The 23,257-nt window shown below is 37.9% G+C and overlaps 1 protein-coding gene across 11 annotated transcripts in view; it reads right to left on the minus strand.

The window, feature by feature from the left end:
• The window catches only part of FBXL13 (F-box and leucine rich repeat protein 13), a 272,798-nt gene that overhangs the window by 225,814 nt on the left and 23,727 nt on the right, over positions 1-23,257 (minus strand). For 5 of the 11 annotated variants that reach the window (XM_065541045.2, XM_065541047.2, XM_005550406.5 and 2 more), the window contains 2 exons: positions 972-1,039; positions 219-367 (listed from right to left, as the gene is read on the minus strand). The exons of 2 other annotated variants lie outside the window; for them this stretch is intronic. In XM_065541045.2, the coding sequence (XP_065397117.1) occupies positions 219-367; positions 972-1,039 (217 nt within the window). Of the gene's footprint in view, positions 1-218; positions 368-971; positions 1,040-17,378; positions 17,591-23,257 lie in introns of those variants that run through there. 4 more of the 11 variants (XM_015447861.4, XM_074035680.1, XM_074035679.1 and 1 more) reach the window with 3 other exon arrangements.

The following is a 23,257-nucleotide window of genomic DNA, read 5'->3' on the forward strand; positions in this document are numbered from 1 at the left end:
GTGATTTTAAATATGTCTGTTTTCCATTAAAATAAAATCTTTTGAGACAAATTTCATTAAGTATTTTTAAATTAGCAGCTCTACCTTCATTTCATGACAATTGTCTAGACATAAAAAAGACAGGTTCTCTAAGTATACAAAGTATGCTTAACTGTTAGTTTTTTTTATTATTTCAATAAATTGATACAAAAAGTAATTGCTACTAAGAAAGAATTTACTTTTAAGTTTTTCTTTCTGGTCTTCCATATAAGAGTGCCAGTGATGAAATACAGATTTCTGAAGTCTGAAATTGTAGCATGTCACTGCTCTGTTCATTTTTTCAGCCAGGGCGACATTTTCATTTGTACGAGCTATGTCTCTCCAAGTGCTGCAGGCAGAAGACATTTTCTTAAAAATAATATTCTGATATTAGGGCAATATATCAGTCAATAAATTAAGGGGAACAAAGAACGACATCTCCTTTATGATCTCAAAAGCCACAGCATAGAAAGAAACTTCTACAACTTGGGTATGACCTGAAGAATTCCTAATAGTAATAGAGAAAAATGGAGATTATATGAGTCATATATCTTTTTGGATAAAATAAAGAAATCATGGGATGAAATCATGTTGTCATAATTTTAATTTACCAAAAGAACCACCTAATGATGTCTTTTTTTTAAAAGGAGTCTAAATTCCAAAACATATTTGGCTCCAACGGTTTCAGATAAGTTGACTGTGAAACTGTATTTTTAATTTTAAAGTTTTATTTTTTAAGAAAAGATAGTTATACCTTAAAGAAGTAAAATACATATTTTAACTAAGTAAAAGCTGATTAAATATAACAGAAATATATAATACAAAATGGTAGAAACATGATTAAATAGATAAAATCAGCACAACTGGCCCAAAGTGAATTTTTCTTTGTACGGAGGATATCAAGAATAAAAACACAAAGAGGAAGAAATTGTTTATAAAAATCACATTCTTACCAAAAATGAGTCTTTACTAAATGTCCAGTATAAAAGCTACAGGCTTTTATCATCAATTCTGGAGTCATCTAAAGTAAATAAATAATTGAAATACCCAATATTAGAAATAAATGGAATGCACGGACTACCTCGGCAAGATACTCAAGAAAAAGAGAGCAATGGATGCCAAGACAGAAGGGAATTGGGCAGTTGGAGACAGGAATGGGCTGAAAGAATTATATACCATTTATGTTTTGGAATTTTGTATATGTCTATAAGCTATTTTTTTAAGTTAAAACCACAGCTTAATATATTTTCCCATTATATCTCACTTAGTTTGAAACATTTTGAGTTAAGCAACATGGCATTGTTATGATAATCTATATTTACAATAGTATAGAATTGCAGTTCTGCTGTTCACTGTTAAAACAGAATGATTTTCTGAATCATTCTGAATCAAACAGAATAATTTTCTCAAGGATACAAACTGAGATTCTCTTTTCAACATAGAGGAATTCCTCATTTACCAAACAGGAATAGGAAAACCACATAAATTTAAAGTCTGAAGTGTGGACTATGCTTATAGAGATGCAAATTTATCACTTACAAACTATTCACAACAACATGTGGCAAGAGCTAACTGAAATCATCTACACCTTCTGTGCATTCTTTAATAAGTAAAGATATTATTATATTAAGATATTTATTATATGCACATGGCTACTGTTAGGTGTTAATGGTGTTAAGTTTCCCTCTTATTTTATTGCCACTTTGCTTACTATATAGAAATACAAACATATGAATCACAACTATTTGGTGTATAGGTAAGTTTAGTCCAAATCTATAGCAAAAGCCAGGAATTCTGAATTCCACTTTTCTAAGGCAAATGTTTTCTCCTTTGCACATTGCTGTAAATACTTTGTTAAATTAACAGATATGGCATATATATGTACAAGAAAGGCCCACAGGACCCCTGACATGTGAAAATCCTCACTTTTGATGGAGATTAAATGCAAATTATGCCTACAGTGAGGGAAAACATAAATGATTCAAGTCATTCTTCACTAAATTCAGATTTTTATAGAAGAAAGGAATCCAGATAAGTAAAGAAGGAGTATTGAGGATATTATAGCAGACAGGATAAAAACCAAGAAGGGGATGAGGTGGTAGAGGCAAACAAATTTCATTAACATTACACTTTTTCAGTACTATTGTAGGTCCCTAAATTTCATGAGCCTGATTCTTTTTAGACGATATTACCTGAAAAGTCCTAAATAACTAACTACAGTAAATGATATGTCATAAAATATGAGTATATTATACGATCAAATGAATGTAGTTCAAAACATTATAGTAATAATGACTTTGAAAAGAATTATTAAAATTCAGCAAGCACCATTTGAACTCAAGTTTTCTTTTCTGATGATCAATTCTTTAAAAGAGCATAGAGGTATTTTCTATTCTATTATTGAAAGAAGTAGTTTAAATCCTCATTAATTCACGATTTATAATATACGAGAATTTTTGCTATTCTAATATTCATTTTTTAAGAGTTTCTCTTCATAAATTTTTACTTTAACTTTACATTTATTGTTCTCCCAGTTTGGAAGGAAGGAAGGAAGGGAGGGAGGGAGGGAGGGAGGGAGGGAGGAAGGGAGGGAAGGGAAAAGAAGGAAGAAGAGAAACAATTAAAATCATGATTTTTCCTTATTATTACTATTGGTATACTCTTGTTTTCTTCACAGGGAAAAGCAACTTTAAGAGAGCATCTCCAAGGGACTAATATGCAAGAGGACTCCAGCCCAGTAATGCCCCATTCCCCACTTGGGGGTGGGCATGTGTTGACTTCACTGCAGCTCCAAGGAATCTCTGGCCAATCCAACCATTGGGCACATGCCTGGACCACTTAGTCACATGGCTTCACTTCCTCCATTCACGTTTCCACCACCTACACTCCAGCCAATGGCTTCCCACCCTTCATAGTCGTTGCATATTGTTTAACTGCTTCTGATTGGAAAACACTCTTCCTCTCACCTTTTAATTCCAGCTAGCAGTGTTTTGCACAGAGTAGGAGTTCAACAAATATGTGTGTATTGATCGATCAACAGAATTAGAAAACTGCTTAGATGCAAGCCAATTCTCTGCCATCTGACTACCACAAATGGAGGGCAAAGGATTCTGGTAACAACTTTGTGGGGAAGTCAGTGGATAAACAGCAAGTTAGTGTTGGCTACAGATGGCCTCAGAGTGCCCTCACATAACACTCACACCACAAGTGCTGCTGTCCCCAGACACCTGTAGTTATAAATAAAGTGAGGGAGGAATGGACAGTGCACCACAATATGATTTCTGAGAGTCCAGGTACACTGTAAGGTTAATTTCTAGTCTGGAAATAAAAGAAAAAAATTCTACCATAAGAGATGATTTTTAAAGTTAAAGAGTGGGAATGTGTAAATAAACAATGAATTAGTTGTGAAAGATTTTTCATAATATTTAGTTAGGGTTTGACACTCCTTTTTTAGGCCAGTGGCCGACAGGAAGCCAGCTGGAATTACCTGTGAAACTTCTTGTAAACTACCCAGGTTCACTTCCCAAGATTTCTTAGCCCTCCACTCTTACCTGCTCTAAGGAATTACTGCGGTGATTAGTCACTATTATGACCGAGAGTATGTCTTATTCCTCATGTACACTAGGGACAGAAGAGTGTTAAGGCCCAATTTTTAAGCTGAGTTCCAGCAGCATACAATAGCACACACACTAGTTTCAAGGAAACATATTTGTATAGATTAGGAGAGAAAAATAAGTGAAATATAAAACTGATTTCTTTTTGAAAAGATATTATATGTAGCATGATTACAACCCAGTCCTGCAAAAATAGCTTATAAAAAAATTTCATTCCTCTGCCAGGGTTGGAGAAAAAAAGATTTAAAATTTCAAACTTACAGAGAAATAAAATAAACACCTAATACCCATAGTCATGTTTAACATTGTCAACATTCTACCATACTTGCTTTTTCTATTTTAAAGTATATAAATTAAGACATGACATTTCATCCCCCAAATCTTATAATGTCCATCTCTTAAAAAATGAGTACATTTTCTTTGCAACCACAATTCCATTATCCTGCCTTAGACACTTAACAGTAATTGCTTAATATCATTGTACCCATGCCATAGCCAACTCTCTGGAATTGGCCTCCAAATGTCTTATACGGTTTGTTCAAACTAGAATCCAGACAAGGACCATATATTTGCACTGCAAACTCTATGTGAGGATTTCAATAGCTACAGAAAAAAAGTTTTAGTTTTTCCTTCTCCTTTTCTATATTTTCAACATTTAATGAGTTGTGGAGGTGGGTTAACACTGGCCTAAATCTAATGGATTCTGTTACCTGGGTCTGTCTAATATTACATTCTAAAAGTCAGCCAGGCATGGTGGCTCACACTTGCAATCCTAAAACTTTGGATGCCTGAGGTGGGAGGATCCCTCAAGCTCAGGACTTAAAGAGTAGCCTGGACAACATAGTGAGACCTTGTCTCTACTAAAAATAAAAAATCAGCTGGGTACGGTAGCATGCACCCATAGTACCAGCAACTTGGGAGGCTGAGGTTGGAGAATCACTGGAGCTCAGATAGAGGCTGCAGTGAGCAAGCTATGATTGTGCCACTGCACTCCAGCCTGGGCAACAGAGTGAGACCCTCTCTCTCTCTCTGCTGTCTCTCTCTCTCTCTCTGTCTCTGTCTCTCTCTCTCCCTCCGCCCCCAATACACACACAAGCACGCACGCGCAACGCGCGCGCACACACACACACACACACACACACACATAGAGTTCTAAAAGTCAATTTAAATATTTTTGTTTTGACAGACAGGAGACTAAGAAAGGCTTTTTTTGTTTGTTTTTTGTTTTTGTTTCTTTTTTCTTTTCCTATCCTCTGAAAGAAAAACAAGAATGGGGATAGGGGTGGGGAGTCACATGGCATCTGTCTCTGCCACCTGAATTGGGGGTCTGACTCTTAGGGAAGAAAGAACTGCAGGCAGAATCCAAAAGAATTGCTCCCATGAGGCACACAGCACTATTTGTGCAATACAAAGTGAAGGAAAGGCATGTTCCCCACTACTGTACAGCACACATAGCACAAAGCCATCAAATTTCATGTGACTTTAAATTTTGCAAACTTAAACTAATGTGATACAAAAAATATTACAAGAGTCTTACATTATGCCAAATTTTGAAATAATACAATCCTTCAAATTAAAATTTTACTGAGGGGTATTTCCTTTCGAAGCTGGTGGGAAAACAAAAGTTTAAGTTCTTGCCACAAAGTGGTACTATTTCAGCAGGTAAACGAATGTGGCTTTAGTCTTGAAGTATGAGTTTGAGTTATTAGCAGTCTTCAGAAAAATATGGCATCTTGTGAAAAGTGTGACCAACCAGCGTGGTCTGAGTAAAGCCGGCAGGCCAAGGGAAAGGAAGAGTATTTGGCACTTAAGGATTTGCAGGTGTACAGCCTGGAGCACCAGCTCAGGCAGACATTGGGGCTCTTAGGAAGACCAGGGTGGCAGTTCTAGGGTTCCCTTTCAGATGGCCTCACTGGTTCCAGACAGACACTAGGAAGAATTCCTGAATTCACATGGGATAGCTTTGGGATTCCCAGACACAAATGGGTAGAACTGGAGGGGAAACTGACCTCCTGTGTTATGAAGACAGGAGCTAGAGGCAGCGAAATTTGGGATACTCCTATTAACACTGCTGTAGTTGTACCCCAGGCTGGTGAGACCTGGGAAAGTATTGTACTAAATGAAAAAATAATGAAATCCTATTATAAATCATTACTGTTGACTTAACAGATACCAAATTTATGGCTCGTTAATATAAGTAGTAATTGGTCCCATTAATTTTTAATTTTGTAAGATATTATTCATTTACTATATGTAAAAAAATGCATTTAAACAACAGCTATAGAAAAAAAAAGTTTCAGTTCTATAAAATAAAGTACCTAGTAAAGTATTAAGAATCTGGCAAGAATCAAATGTAAAATAAATGTAAATCATTAACTTTATATTATAATTTTTAGCTTTCAGCATACTGTAATATTATTTTTCTTCTAGCAAGCAATTCCCTTTTTTGCTCAGTTAACCTGTGAATCAAAAGATTATATACAAAACTGTCTTAACATAATTCACCATATTATAAAGTACCATGCCTTTACTTCATTAATGACCTTTATTTACATCCCACATAGTATCATTCTAGAATAGGGGTCTCCAACCTCCAGGCCACAGACTGTTACAGGTCCATGGCCTGTCAGGAACCAGGCCACACAGCAGGAGGTGAGCAGCAGGCAAGCGAGCATTACCTCCTGAGCTCCATCTCAGCAGCCACAGCATTAGATTCTCACAGGAGCACGAACCCCACTGTGAAGGGTGCACGCAAAGGATCTAGGTTGCGTATTCCTTATGAGAATCTAACTAATGCCTAATGATCTGAGGTGCAACAGTTTCATCTTTAAATCACCCCCACCACCCCACCACAGTCCATGGAAAAAATTTCTTCCATGAAACTGATCTCTGGTACCAAAAAGGCTGGTGACTGCTGTTCTAGAATAATAGTAGCAAAATAGAATGGGGATTATAAATATGTGTTGAATGGATATGTCTAATTTAAATCCCTACCAACTCTGATTTTTTTTATTTTTCAAAAGCCCTAAAAGTTAATAACAATAGTAAAAAGAAGCCATGTCTTTAATACAGAGAGAACATATCTTTATATATAGCAGCACGGCATGCATGGTATAAAGTGTTGAATTTTTCATAAGTCATTTTTCTTATTTCTTGATATCCTGAAAATTATTTATTTATATATTTATTTATTTATTTTTTATTTATTTTTGAGACAAAGTCTCTATCTGTCACCCAGGCTGGAGCACAATCTTGGCTCACTGCAACCTCCACTCCCCGGTTCAAGTGATTCTCATGCCTCAGCCTCCCCAGTAGCTGGGATTACAAGTGTACACCACCACACCCAGCTAATTTTTATATTTTTAGTAGAGACGGGATTTCACCATGTTGCCCAGGCTGCCCTGGAACTCCTGGCCTCAACTGATCTGCCCACTTTGGCCTCCCAAAATGCTGGAGTTACAGGCACGAGTCACAGTACCTGGCCCCAAAGAGTCTTTAATGCCTAAAGGGCTTTTGTGCCTGGACAGAAATGCTCACTAACATTTGTACTTCAATGCTTTTTATCAATAAACACATATTTAAATAAGTACAATTTTGGAAACTCAATGTTTCTTAAACATGTAATGTTTGTTACCAACTTCATTAAGTAAAGTCCCTGAAATAATTTAAACTACAATTACAATTTACAAACCCATTCCTTAGAACACCTAAAATGCCATAAATAGCAGACAGAATATACAAAAATATCATTATTATATGTTACACTTAAACTTATCCTAAACAACATGAATCTAATTCACATCTTCATTATTTCCACATTTCACTATTTTTTACTCCTTCCAGATTACAGTAACGTTTATTTTGATGCCCTATCAGATAACAGTAATGTACCCAGTTTCAAAAGAAATGAAATATCTTTGCAAAGCCAACAAGGATACAGGATCAACCAACTGATTATCAACCAACTGATTTTTGTTTGGGGCACAGGCACTGTCTGCCTCTCCCAAATGATTAAAACTCCAGCCCCTAAGGGTCCTAAGATTAACTTTCCTTTCCATAGTTAAACTTTGTTTATCAGTAAGACTTTTCAAATCCACATCTTTCATTTACATTTTAGGGTTTTTTTTACATGGTGCTCCTCTGTGACAGCATTATTTTAAAATATTTTATATTTTATTATTTTGAAAGGCACAGTGGGTCATGCCTGTAATCCTAGCACTTTGGGAGGCTGAGGTAGGAAGATCACTTGAGGCCAGGAGTTTGAGACCAGCCAGGGCAACACAGCGAGACCCTGTCTGTACCAAAGGAAAAAAAAAATTAGCCAGGTATAGTAGCTCACACCTAGTAGCCGCAGCTACTCAGGAGGCAGAGGCAGGAGGATTGTTTGAGCTCAGGAATTCAAGGTTACAGTGAACAATGATCATGCCACTGCACTCCAGCAAGAGTGACAGAGTGAGACCCTGTCTGTAAAAGAATATTTTTGGGCATGCTTCCAAGACGGTCAAGTAGAAACAGCTCCAGTCTGCAGCTCCCAGTGAGATCGACACAGAAGACGGGTGCATTTCCAACTGAGGTATCCGGTTCTTCTCATTGGGACTGGTTGGACAGTGGGTGCAGCCCACAGAGGGTGAGCTGAAGCAGGGTAGGGCGTTGCCTCACCCAGGAAGCACAAGGGGTCAGGGAGTTTCCCTTTCCTAGCCAAGGGAAGCTGTGACAGACTGTACCTGGAGAAACGGGGCACTCCTGACCAAATACTGTGCTTTTCCCATAATCTTAGCAACCTGCAGACCAGGAGATACCCTCCCATGCGTGGCTTGGTGAGTCCCACACCCACAGAGCCTTACTCATTGCTAGCGCAGCAGTCTGAGATCTACCGGCGACACTGCAGATTGGCAGGGGGGAGGGGCGTCCGCCATTGCTGAGGCTTGAGTAGCTGACAGTGTAAACAAAAAGGCCAGGAAGCACAAACTGGGTGGAGACCACCACAGCTCAGCAAGGCCTACTGCCTCTATAGATTCCACCTCTGGGGACAGGGCACAGTAGAACAAAAGGCAGCAGACAGCTTCTGCAGACTTAAACATCCCTGTCGGACATCTCCAAAGACCGCAGTGGCTCTCTCAGCATGGCGTTTGAGCTCCGAGAACTGACAAGACTGCCTCCTCAAGCGGGTCCATCACCCCCATATAGCCTGACTGGGAAACATCTCCCAGTAGGGGCCGAAAGACACCTGAAACAGGTGGGTGCCCCTCTGGGATGAAGCTTCCAGAGGAAGGATCAGGCAGCAATATTTGCTGTTCTGCAGCCTCCGCTGGCGATACACAGGCAAACAGGGTCTGGAGTGGACCTCCAGCAAACTCCAACAGACCTGCAGCTGAGGGGTCTGACTGGTAAAAGGAAAGGAAAACTAACAAACAGAAAGGAATATCATCAACATCAACAAAAATGACATCCACACCAAAACCCCATCTGTAGGTCACCAACATCAAAGACCAAAGGTAGATAAAATCACAAAGATGGGGAGAAACCAGAGCAGAAAACCTGAAAATTCCAAAAAAACAGACTGCTTCTTCTCCTCCAAAGGATCGCAGCTCCTCGCCAGCAACGGAACAAAACTGGATGGAGAATGAGTTTGACAAATTGACAGAAGGAAGCTTCAGAAGGTGGGTAATAACAAACTTCTCCAAGCTAAAGGAACATGTTGTAACCCATCGCAAGGAAGCTAAAAACCTTGAAAAAAAATTAGACAAATGGCTAACTAGAACGAACAGTGTAGAGAAGACCTTAAATGACCTGATGGAGCCAAAAACCACGGCACGAGAACTTCATGACGCCTGTACAAACTTCAATAGCCAATTCGATCAAGTGGAAGAAAGGATATCGGTGATTGCAGATCAAATTAATGAAATAAAGCGAGAAGGCAAGATTAGAGAAAAAAAAGTGAAAAGAAACGAACAAAGTCTCCAAGAAATATGGGACTAAGTGAAAAGACCAAATATACGTTTGATTGGTGTACCGGAAAGTGACGGGGAGAATGGAACCAAGTTAGAAAACACTGCTCAGGATATTATCCAGGAAAACTTCCCTAACCTAGCAAGGCAGGCCAACATTCATATTCAGGAGATACAGACAACACCACAAAGATACTCCTCGAGAAGAGCAACCCCAAGACACATAATTGCCAGATTTACTAAGGTTGAAATGAGGGAAAAAATGTTAAGGGCAGCCAGAGAGAAAGGTCAGGTTACCCACAAAGGGAAGCCCATCAGACTAACAGCAAATCTCTCGGCAGAAACCCTACAAGCCAGAAGAGAGTGGAAGCCAACATTCAACATTCTTAAAGAAAATAAGTTTCAACCCAGAATCCCCTATCAAGTCAAACTAAGTTTCATAAGTGAATGAGAAATAAAATCCTTTACAGACAAGTAAATGCTGAGATATTTTGTAACCACCAGGCCTGCCTTACAAGAGCTCCTGAAGAAAATACTAAACATGGGAAGGAAGAACCAGTACCAGTCACTGCAAAAACATCCTAAATGGTAAAGACCATCGATGCTATGAAGAAACTGCATCAATTAACAGGCAAAATAACCAGCTAACATCATAATGACAGGATCAAATTCAAACATAACAATATTAACTTTAAATGTAAATGGGCTAAATGCCCCAAAAAAAGACACAAACCAACAAACTAGATAAAGAGTCAAGACCCATCAAGTGTGTTGTATTCAGGAGACCCATCTCATGTGCAAAGATGCACACAGGCTCAAAATAAAGGGATGGAGGAAGATCTACCAAGCAAATGAAAAGCAAAAAAAAAAAAAAGCAGAGGTCGCAATCCTAGTCTGATAAAACAGACTTTAAACCAACAAAGATCAAAAAGAGACAAAGAAGGCCATTACATATTGGTAAAGGGATCAATTCAACAAGAAGAGCTAACTATCCTAAATATATATGCATCCAATACAGGAGCATCCAGACTCATAAAGCAAGTCCTTAGAGACCTACAAAGAGACTTAGAATCCCACACAATAATAATGGGAGATTTTAACACCCCACTGTCAATATTAGACAGATCAACGAGACAGAAGGTTAACAAGGATATTCAGGACTTGAACTCAGCTCTGGACCAAGCAGACCTAAGAGACATCTACAGAACTTTACACCCCAAGTCAACAGAAAATACATTCTTCTCAGCACCACATCATAGTTATTCTAAAATTGACCACATAATTGGTAGTAAAATAATCCTCAGCAAATGTAAAAGAACAGAGATCACAAAAAACTGTCTCTCAGACCACAGTGCAATCAAATTAGAACTCAGGATTAAGAAACTCACTCAAAACTGCACAACTACATGGAAACTGAACAACCAGCTCCTGAATGACTACTGGCTAAATAACAAAATTAAGGCAAAAATAAACATGTTCTTTGAAACCAATGAGAACAAAGATACAATGTACCAGAATCTCTGGGACACATTTAAAGCAGTGTGTAGAGGGAAATTTATAGCACTAAATACCCACAACAGACAGTGGGAAAGATCTAAAATCGACACCCTAACATCACAATTAAAAGAACTAGAGAAGCAAGAGCAAACAAATTCAAAAGCTAGCAGAAGGCAAGAAATAACTAAGATCAGAGCAGAACTGATAAGAAGGAGATAGAGACACAAAAAACCCTTCAAAAAATCAATGAATCCAGGAGCTGGTTTTTTGAAAAGATCAACAAAATTTATAAACTGATAGCAAGACTAATAAAAAAGAGAGAAGAATCAAATAGATGCAATAAAAAATGATGGAGATATCACCACCGATCCCACAGAAATACAAACTACCATCAGAGAATACTATCAACACCTCTACACAAATAAACTAGGAAATCTAGAAGAAATCGATAAATTCCTGGACACATACACCCTCCCAAGACTAAACCAGGGAGAAGTTGAATCTCTGAACAGACCAATAACAGGTTCTGAAATTGAGGCAATAATAGCCTACCAACCAAAAAAAGTCCAGGACCAAACGGATTCACAGCCAAATTCTACCAGAAGTACAAACAGGAGCTGGTACCATTCCTTCTGAAACTATTTCAATCAATAGAAAAAGACAGAATCCTCCCTAACTCTTTTTATGAGGCTAGCATCATCCTGATACAAAAGCCTGGTAGAAACAAAACAAAAAAAAGAGAATTTTAGACCAATATCCCCGATGAACATCAATGCAAAAATCCTCAATAAAATACTGGCAAACTAAATCCAGCAGCACATCAAAAAGCTTATCCATCACGACCAAGGTGGCTTCATCCCTGGGATGCAAGGCTGGTTCAACATATGCAAATCAGTAAACATAATCCATCACATAAACAGAACCAATGACAAAAACCACATGACTATCTCAATAGAAGCAGAAAAGGCCTTTGACAAAATTCAAAAGCCCTCCATGCTAAAAACTCTCAATAAACTAGGTATCAATGGAACATATCTCAAAATAATAAGAGCTATTTATGACAAACCCACAGCCAATATCCTACCAAATGCGCAAAAACTGGAAGCATTCCTTCTGAAAATCAGCACAAGACAAGGATGCCCTCTCTCACCACTGCTATTCAACAAGTTTTGGAAGTTCTTCTGGCTAGGGCAATCAGGCAAGAGAAAGACATAAAGGGTATCCAATTAGGAAAAGAGGAAGTCAAATTGTCTCTGTTTGCAGATGACATGATTGTACATTTAGAAAAACCTATCGTCTTAGCCCAAAATCTCCTTAAGCTGATAAGCAACTTCAGCGAAGTCTCAGGATACAAAATCAATTTGCAAAAATCACAAGAATTCCTATACACCAATAAGAGACAAACAGAGAGCCAAATCATGAATGAACTCCCATTCACAGTTACCACAAAGAGAATAAAATACCTAGGAATACAACTTGCAAGGGATGTGAAGGACCTCTTCAAGAAGAACTACAAACCACTGCTCAACACAATAAAAGAGGACATAAACAAATGGAAAAACATTCCATGCTCATTCACAGGAAGAATCAATATCGTGAAAATGACCACACTACCCATGGTAATTTACAGATGCAAGGCTATCCCCATCAAGCTACCACTGACTTTCATTACAGAATTGGAAAAAACTACTTTAAATTTCATATGGAACCAAAAAAGAGCCCACATAGCCAAGACAATCTTGAGCAAAAAGAACAAAGCTGGAGACATCACACTATCTGACTTCAAACTATACTACAAGGCTATAGTAACCAAAACAGCATGGTACTGGTACCAAAACAGACATATAGACCAAAAGAACAGAACAGAGCCCTCAGAAATATTACCACACATCTACAACCATCTGATCTTTGACAAACCTGACAAAAACAAGAAATGGGGAAAGGGTTCTCTATTTAATAAATTGTGCTGAAAAAACTGGCTAGCCAATTGTAGAAAGCTGAAACTGGATCCCTTCCTTACACCTTATACAAAAATTAACTCAAGATGGATTAAAGACTTAAATGTAAGACCTAAAACCATAAAAACCCTAGAAGAAAACCTAGGCAATACCATTCAGGACATAGGCATGGGCAAAGACTTCATGACTAAAACACCAAAAGCAATGGCAACAAAAGCCAAAATAGACACATGGGATCTAATTGAACTAAAGAGCTTCTGCAGAGCAAAAGAAACCATCATCAGAGTGAACAGGCAACCTATAGAATGGGAGAAAATCTTTGCAATCTACCCATCTGACAAAGGACTAATATCCAGAATCTACAAAGAACTTAAACAAATGTACAAGAAAAAAACAACCCTATCAGAAAGTGGGCAAAGGATATGAACAGACACTTCTCAAAAGAAGACATTTATGCAGCCAAAAAACATATGAAAAAAGCTCATCTTCGCCGGGCGCGGTGGCTCACGCCTGTAATCCCAGCACTTTGGAAGGCCGAGGCGGGCGGATCACAAGGTCAGGAGATGGAGACCACGGTGAAATCCCGCCTCTACTAAAAATACAAAAAATTAGCCAGGCGCGGTGGCAGGCGCCTGTAGCCCCAGCTACTCAGGAGGCTGAGGTGGAAGAATGGCATGATCCTGGGAGGCGGAGCTTGCAGTGAGCCCAGATCGTGCCACTGCACTCCAGCCAGGGGGACAGAGCCAGACTCCGTCTCAAAAAAAAAAAAAAAGCTCATCATCACTGGTCATCAGAGAAATGCAAATCAAAACCACAATGAGATACCATCTCATGCCCGTTAGAATGGGGATCTTTAAAAAGTCAGGAAACAACAGATGCTGGAGGGGATGTGGAGAAATAGAAATGCTTTTACAGTGTTGGTGGGAGTGCAAATTAGTTCAACCATTATGGAAGACAGTGTGGCGATTCCTCAAGGATCTAGAACTAGAAATACCATTTGACCCAGCAATCCCATTACTGGGTATATACCCAAAGGATTATAAATCATGCTGCTATAAAGACACATGCACACATATATTTATTATGGCACCTCTGTCGCCCAGGCCAGAGTCCAGTGGTGTGATCTCAGCTCACTGCAACCTCTGCCTTCCAGGTTCAGGCAATTCTCCTGCCTCAGTCTCCCATGTAGCTGGGATTACAGGTGTGTGCCACCACACCCAGCTAATTTTTTTGCATTTTTAGTAAAGACGGGGTTTCACCATGTTGGCCAGGCTGGTCTTGAACTCTTGACCTCAGGTGATCCACCTGCCTTGGCCTCCCAAAGTGCTAGGATTACAGGTGTGAGCCACCACACCAAAGCTGAATATACCATCTCAAAAGCAAAAAGAATTGCATAATCTTCTTAAACTGCATTCACTAGTCTTTTTGTTAGTGGTTCTGTGGTAATGTTATTCAGAAATCATTATATGCGCATGGTAGGATACAAATAATAAGGAATTATATTAAGATCTCTAAGGGTCAAAATTCATTAAAAGTGGTTGAACCAGATCATGTGTGCTCCCTGATGTGATGCACTAGGAAAAACACAACAGCTCTATACGATATTCTTGTCACCAAAAAAAGTTGGTAGTGGGTAACCTGAATGAAATCAAACATCTAGATTTAAATACCAGCTTGCAGGAAATACAGGAAACAGAGCAAGTAAAACGACGCTAGAGGAAGCAGTGAGAATGTGGGACATTTTACAAGGCAAATTATCTGTTTCCTTCAATAAATAAGTCACATGGGGAAAAAATAAGACAAGGAGAATTCCTGTCCATTACAAGAGACGTTAGATAAATAACAACCAAGGGCAATATGCAGACTCTGTATGGATTCTGATTTGAACAGAGCCACATGTAAAAAGGCATTTTTGAGACACTCTGGGAAACTCAAATATAGAATATGCATCTGAATATAATCAGGACTAGATGACATTTAGGAATTATTGTTATTCATTCATAAGACAGTAGCACTGTGTTTCTATTTTCTAAAAATATAGTATCTTATTAGAGATGCACACTACAGTATAATATAATTTCTGGGATCTGCTTTCTAATACTCTGGCAAAAATGAAGGAAGAGAGAAGAAATTAACAAGATTGGCAAAATGCTGATTATTGTTCAAGTTAGATGATGAGTGATCATTATGGTATTCCTTCTACTTTTGTGTTGTATTAAAATGTTTCCATAATAAAAAGATTTTTAAAATTTTATATATGCTTTCTCTTGTAGTTAGAAGGCCATGTGGAGATTTCATTTCCTAAGAAATGAGAACCAAGTCTGTGAAGCTCATTTCCTCCTTATAATGGTTGATTCTTTCATCTTGGAACAGTCGAAACAATGAAATTGTCTTTCCTTCTACTGTTATGAGAGCAGTTCCTACTTTTTCTTTACTATTTGGCTTACTCACAGTTTGCTGTATTCACTCTTCTTTAAGTAAAGAGACATATTTATCCTTTATAAATAGGCACTGATAAAAAAAAAAAATTCAGCCGAATTAAATGTAAAGGAATTTAATTGAGCAATGAACAATTCATGAATTGGGCAGCCCCCAGAATCACAGCAGATTCACAGAGACTCCAGTGCAGCCACGTGGTGGAACAAGATTAATAGACAAAAAAAAGGGAAATGACATGCTGAAATCGGAAGTGAGGTACAGAACAGCTGGACTGGTTACAGATTGGTGTTTGCCTTATTTGAACACAGTTTGAACACTCAGCAGTGTATGAATGGTTGCTGGGATTGGCCAAGACTCAGCTATTGATACAGGTGCATACTCCTAGTTAGGTTTTCAGTCTTGTCTACCTATTAAGCTAGGCTGTAGTTCATCCACAAAAACTCAAATATAGAAGCAGGGAATCCTTCTCAGGCCACATTTAGTTCACTTTAACAACTCCCTGCTTTTGGTCAGTTTCTCAATTTTGAGAGATTGACCAAAACTTTAATTATCAATGTCACTATCATCATTGTAAAAGTAGTTATTTGGTCTTGAAACACACTGGGAAACAGTGTGTTTTGTAGAGCACTGAGTTTTGCAAAGGTAAAAACAAGTATGAGTAGAGGTACCCTTTATGGGTATCTCTTTATGCTAGAATGTCCTATTTACTGGAGAAAAACAAAACCTGGTCTGTTCTAGGATCTATGTGTTTCCGTAAAGTCTTAATTTGATTATGTCACATTTAGCATGAGTGACCCCATTTTAGTTTGGTTTGGCCTGTTGGGGGCCTAGTGAATGAGCTTAGTCCAAAACAATGGCCTCCTATAACTTTGTTTAAAAAAGATTCCCCCTTTTTGGTCAGGCTCTCACTTACGTAAAAGTGTGACCACAATTGAGGGCCTTAGTGCCACTCTCAGTTACCATCATTTTGGGTTGCCAGTCTCACCACATCATTCATAGGTTATAGTATCCTCAGGGTCACACATTTCTTTCAGCTCATGTCTTTCCATTTGAAGAGAGACCATTTGACATTCTAGAGATGGCTGCATACAAGCATTTAAAACCTTCAAGAGAATACAGTGCACCAGGGAGACTATTATTATGACTCTCGGGAGGATAATACCAAGAGTTTAGAGTATGCTTCTCACCCAGGGTACCCATAAACCAAACCACCTAAAATTAAATAGATTAAAGAATGAGCTGGATAAAGAGTCTACTTGCTTTAAGTGGTCTTTTCATTAATTCTCTACAACTGAATTTTTATAATCTACATTTGATGTATTTCTCCACAGGCCACAAGCGTCAGAATCTGTTTACCCAATTCTATTATTTAGCATAACTTTCACAAGAGAATTTAAAGTCTGTTGTGTAACAATAGACTTTACATTAGAATCTGCTATACAGCCTATCATGAGGGATACATTTCTAATTATTGCCTCTGTTATTCTAAACCACGGAAAACGGACCTAACAAATGATGTCCTTCTAGAGGAGTGAAGGCCTCCTGGCAATGTTCTATTTAACCCATGATGTGGGTTAAGAGGAGTTTTGACTAATTACGAGGCGATATATGTACCATTAAAGTTTCTCACCTATGTTGGGCCTTCATCTTTTATCCATCAAAGTATAAAGTTATTCATGTATAAGGCTGGCTGCAAAATCCTTCACGAATGAAAGTATACCCTATAAGTGCACATAATAGACCCCCTCTTCATTTCTATTGGCTATAGAGGCATAAATGAGGAAAAAATATTCAAAGATAAGAGTCTCATAGTAGTAGATGTCTTGATCCGTGATCTCGGGAAAAGCTGTTTACATCAAGGATGTCTTCTTCTTCTGGGGAGAAACTTTCTTGGTTAGTTTTACCTTAAGGGTTCCAATGGGTGTACAGTTCCAAGAGTGTGGAGGGACCCTTCTCAGTTGTGAGATTATGCACTCAAGGTTCAAGGTTCCAAAGTTTTGTTGCAGTGTGGATGGCAAGCACAGTGTTTCTCTGATGTTCTCAAAAGATCCAATCTTCAGGTTCTAGATTGTGAAGCAGTTGATTGTCCTCAATGAACCATAAAAACTTTCTTTACCTGGTGAAAATATACTGTGGCATAATAATTACTGTAACATAAAACATGCATTGAAAATGACAATTGAATGAACTCCCTTTATAAATGTTTAAATGACCCATCGGATAGCCAAACGTACCTGAAGGTTTGATTATCTTCCCAGGATTATGGAACCAAACACTGGTTTTAAACTATTTTTGAAATTTATAAGTCATTATATCAATATATTCAATTTTGGTGATTTTATTTTTTCCATGATGAGTCATGGAATGCAGAGCCTTTAATAACAAAAGCTTTAAGGGCTCAGGAAGGACAGGATAGCCTTCCTGGTCTTCCATGAGTCTATGTTTAATATTGGACTTATGTCCTCTTGAATACCAGTTGTTTTTCCAATTTAAATTCATAGCAGTGATAACTAATGGTTATCATAGGCAATTAGACTTAGACTATGGAGTTCAAATTGTATATCTAATCAATTTCAGTATCAGCTGGTTTAACATGAAAATCTTGGCAAAGTATTTTCTTGGTATTTAATTAATTTTTTGTTTTACTTGGGTTAGCAGTTTTATACAAGGAAATTTGGTTATTTCTGTGGTAGACAATAACTTAATAACCATAATTATGGTTGATAGTATATACTCAGACATATTAGAATTTTAGAAATCTTATACATTTTTTTTTTTTTTGAGATGGAGTCTTGCTCTGTCACCCAGGCTGGAGTGCAGAGGCAAGATCTTGCCTCACTGCAACCTCCGCCTCCTGGGTTCAAGTGATCTTCTGCCTCAGCCTCCCAAGTAGCTGGGATTACAGGTGCTCACCACCATGCCTAATTTTTTGTACCTTTAATAGAGACGGGGTTTCACCATGTTGGCCAGGCTGGTCTCAAACTCCTAGCTTCAGGTGATCTGCCTTCCTCGGTCTCCCAAAGTGTTGGGATTACAGGCATAAGCCACCATGCCTGGCCCCATACAATCTTAGAACATACATTAATATCATTCACTAAAATATAACCTGAAGATTAAACATTATTTTTATTTTGACAACGCTTCCCATGTAACTTAACATGTTAAATAATTCTGTTTACCTCTCTTTTGGATGCTTCAGGGGCCCTCTGTAGCATTCCAAAGTTAGAGGTCAGAAAAGACCATTTTAAAGCTGAATTTTGGGAAGCCTATTAAATATTGGGAAGCCTATTAAATATGTTAAAGTTGTAAAACACTTGATATTATGAACTAGAATTCCACGTCTAGTTGGCTAAGTCATTCATTTAGCCAAAATGATGACTCGAAAATTTTTTAAAAGGCAAAAACCTTTACTCATTGATAGAGGGAAGACTTAGCTTTCCAAACAATCTGTCTTTTGTCTTTCTTTTTTTTTTTTTTTTTTTTTTTGGTAGCGTATTTAAAAGGCAAACAAAACAAAAATTTTTCATTATCTTCTAACATTACATGAAAATCTTGTTCAAAAGAGAAAGTCAAATTTCATTAGTGGACTTGCATTAGTGGACTATTAATGTCAACCCCAATTTTTAATAAAACCTCACAGACAAATCTATCCAATCTTAATCAGTTTGACCATAAGGTGAGACTTTCATAAACCTTTTATAACACTGTACCAATTTTTGTTAAAGAGCAGATTAGTGCTTTAAGAAAAACCTGTTGTGCTTTTATTTCAATATTCAATTTACAGAAAAACCGAACAATACACCTTTAAATTTAGTCAATATTTTCACACATAGAATTTCTTTTACAAAGTTAATTTTTACAAACCTTCCACAACTTGTTCAAACCTTTAGCTTTATTCTATTTAATTTAAAACAGTCCTTTAACCCTCTAAACTAGGTAAAAATTTACATTCTCATGCATTCTTACAATCTCTTACCAAAAACACGTTTCATTCTCCTCACACACCTTGCACGTAAACCTAGTTTTTCAGTAGTCTCAGTTACATGTTATAATGGTAATTCTTAGCAACTTTCACTTTGGGTACATAAATTTTCTTTTATGAATCCTTTCATGACTTACATAGACCATCTACAATGTGCTTGGTCTTTCTGACTTGTCCTAAACATCCCTCTTTTTAAACAACCAGTCATTTTACTTTAGGACAAGAATTTACTATACAAGATCCTTCCTTATATAAAATCTCTTTTCTTTATAACCTTCTTTTCGTAGCTAGGTGGCATGGCTAATTCCACATATCCCCAGGCCTTATTTAAAATTTAATGTCTCCAAAATAAATTGAGCAATTTTCAAGGGTCAAAGCAGTTTATGGCCTTAAAAATCTTAAGCAAACCTAATACCTGGCCTGCATAATTTAGACTAAATGTATTTATTTATCAATAATCTTTAGAGCTGTTTTTATTTCCCAAAGATGACTAAAATTACATGAACTAAAAGGCATTAAAGTTTTTATTTTTCTGTCAAAATATTTAAGCACTTTTTTTGTTTAAACCAATTAGAGTTCTTTTATACAAACACTACACACACAACACATATATAACTACACAGACAGACCAAAGAAGATTACTACAGTAGTTGTAATATTCTCCATTTGCCAGTTTTTAAGTTTCTTAATTAGATTACTGGCTTTAGGGTAGAGTTCTTGGAAGAACAGGGCCAAGAAAGGGTCTCTGGTGCCTCATGTTTTTCCCAAGGAGTCCCAGGCTCTGAGAGCTTGAATATCCACTTTTAATTAAGCTGACTTTTAACCACAGCACTCTTTAATAAAGTCCTTTTAAAATTTCTTATTACTCAACTTTACGCAGGCCAAAGAGCTGATATTTCTGGCTTTTAAACTTTACCCAAGGTAACCTCACAGGTGCTCTGAGAAAGGAAAATTCAAAACAGTTCGTGGAGGGGAAGAGAATCAAAAAATGGCAAAGGTCACCCAAATATCATTCAGAAAGGCTCATCCCCTAAGCTAGGGATTGAATTCTGAACCTGGGCCACCATTGTGAAAAGAGAAAGCATGGCCACGTGGCTATAAGATCAAGCTCCTAAACACGTAACTGACCAGTTTGCTGGGTCGTCTTGAACAACAGGCTTATGAGGTTTTGGGCACACATTTTATCGTAAGGTACCCCTCTTTATGACAAAACAATACAGAAAGACACACAAAGCACATCAGATTCACTAGAGCTTAAGACAAGCCTCAGAATTCTTTTTTGTATGAATCAAAACTTTACATAGGAGATAACAGTGATTTTTACCATTCATTTAAACATTTTGCACAAAGAAAAAGAGGGAAAAAGCCAGAAATCTGACTGGTAAGAAATTCTTACCCTTTTACTGGCATGCTAGGCTTCTGGGCTCTCTTTCCCTTTCCCTGAGCAGCTCTAGTGACCCAGCTTGCCACACCATCGCCCTGGGGGCCAAGCTGCATCATAAAAGAAAATGATCTTTTTTCGTTTTGGCCAGAACAAAACACATATGATAAAACACAGACATTAGCCACTCTGTTTAGCACCCAATATCAAACTGGTTAGGCTTAAATTTGCCCTCCGATGGCCCCTGTCATCTTCAATCCAACCTCCAACTAGGAGTTTCAGCACATGGTCTCTGGGCAAGATGGCTGCCCTGAGTAACAGAAAAGATACGAAAGGAAAGGAAGAGAAAGAAAAGTATTGCCTGTGGCAAGATGGGGAAAGTAAAGAGCTCAGGGAGGCGAGAGCAAGACCCATTCATTGCAGTGACACTGAAAAGTTCAGGAGGCCACTTGTCAGTAGTGAAGGGATCTTTTCCAGCAATCCCATCAGCTCTCAAGATTCCCCTTTTGGAGAGGAAAAAGCTTCCCATGTCCCATGGTCCTGTACATGTCTAATACTGGCACCTATAGCAGTCAGCAAAAAGTATAAGACAGATTAATCAAAAGAGAATAGCAGTTAACATCCCATAGCGCCAAACTTGTTCTTAACTGAAAGAGACTTTACTGAGAGCCCTTATTTTTAAACATACTTAATTGCATTGTTGTACATTTGCAACATTCCACTGTAAGTTATCTTTAGTAAGATTTTGCCATTTCTGTAAGACTATGCTGCCTCCCAGGCCTAATGTAAGCTGGAAGGAACTTAGTTTTCCGGAAATTAAGGATCTCATTTTTACTTAAAATATTGGCTTGACTCTCAGGGTCTCTTGATTAACTGAGCCAATGATTTTTCCTACCTAAGCATGCAAGAAAAATGAAACAAAGGGGTAGAACATAAAAATCCCTGTGAATTTTCAAAAGTCAAGTTTTATAATCCTGCAATATTACTGCTTACTATCAGTTCCTTTCTGAACCAGTCAGGTGTAAGAGACCTCTAACTGGATCCAAGCCAATTAATTCCCAGATCAAATCCATTCCTGGACCCAGCTTAGTTTCTGTCATGACTTCCAAACCCTGTTTGGATCAGAAATTGGCTCAAAGAAACTTGGAGAGCTAAAAACACAAATCTGTGGAGCTCTGAAATCCAAGAGAGAGCTTATCCACAAGCCCCAGCTGCTCTGAGAGATCAGTGAACACAAGTGGGTCCTGCAGGTACCTTGCTTGTTCAGTTCACTCAGCACTCCTGGGGGTTGCCAGAAGCTCTACTTCAGATCCCACTTCTGACACTATCTGATTAAAGAAAAACTTTAGCCAAATAAAATTTAATGGAGTTTAATTGAACAACGAAAAATTCACAAGTCAGGTAGTCCCCAGAATCACAGCAGATTCACAGAGACTCCAGCACAGCCACCTCGTGGAAGATTTATAGACCAAAAAGGAGAAATGATGTACAGAAATCGGAAGTAAGGTACAGAACAGCTAGATTGGTTACAGACTGATGTTTGCCTTGTTTGAACACAGTTTGAACACTCAGCGGTGTATGAATGGTTTAAGTATGGTTGCTGGGATTGGCCAAGTCTCAGCTATAGTTATAGGTACATACTCCTAGTTAGGTTTTCAATCTTGTCTACCTATTAAGCTAGGTTGCAATTCTTCCACAAGAACTCAAATATAGAAGTACAGAGTCCTTCTCAGGACATATTTAGATCACTTTAACAAGCACATATAGGCAGTCCTCACTGTGCAGAACTGTGCAGTGTAAGACTGAAAAACCCTGCAATTAAGCAATCAGTAATTAATGGGAAAAATTATAGTTATTCATGACCTTTGAAGTTTTCTGTTAAAACATTAAAAATCATTTTACTGCCAGTTATAATGGTATGGAAAACTACATAGGAAAGGCATATGAAAAAAAAGTAAAACCAATATTCATTTAGTATACTATACATTTTCTTTAAGAGATGAGGTCTCACTATGTTGCCCAGGTTGGTTTCAAACTCCTGGCCTCAAGCAATTATCCTACCTCAGCCTCCTAAGTACATGGGGGTACAAGTGCATGCCACTGTGCCTGGCTTTAGAGTATATACTTTAAAATATCAAAAACATTGAGGATGAAAGTGTTTTGCTTCTTTGTAGAAAAAAACTTTTCATTTTTCTCTAAGGGTGGAGGAGAAATGAATTAATCTAGATCCAACCTAGGTTGAGCCCTCTAACAAGCAACCCTAGGACACCTGGAGATTCACATTTTCATGTCTAACCTTAACAAATATTTCCCTCATTGCTTTTGCAAAGTCCTATCTCATTTCTATTATTTCCAACTTATTACATGAAGTGGGCACCTTTTCTATGCCTTGGCAAACTGTCATAACTCTAAGTTTGGAT

This window comes from Macaca fascicularis, chromosome 3 (assembly GCF_037993035.2).
Source record: "Macaca fascicularis isolate 582-1 chromosome 3, T2T-MFA8v1.1".
Taxonomy (NCBI): Eukaryota; Metazoa; Chordata; class Mammalia; order Primates; family Cercopithecidae; genus Macaca; species Macaca fascicularis.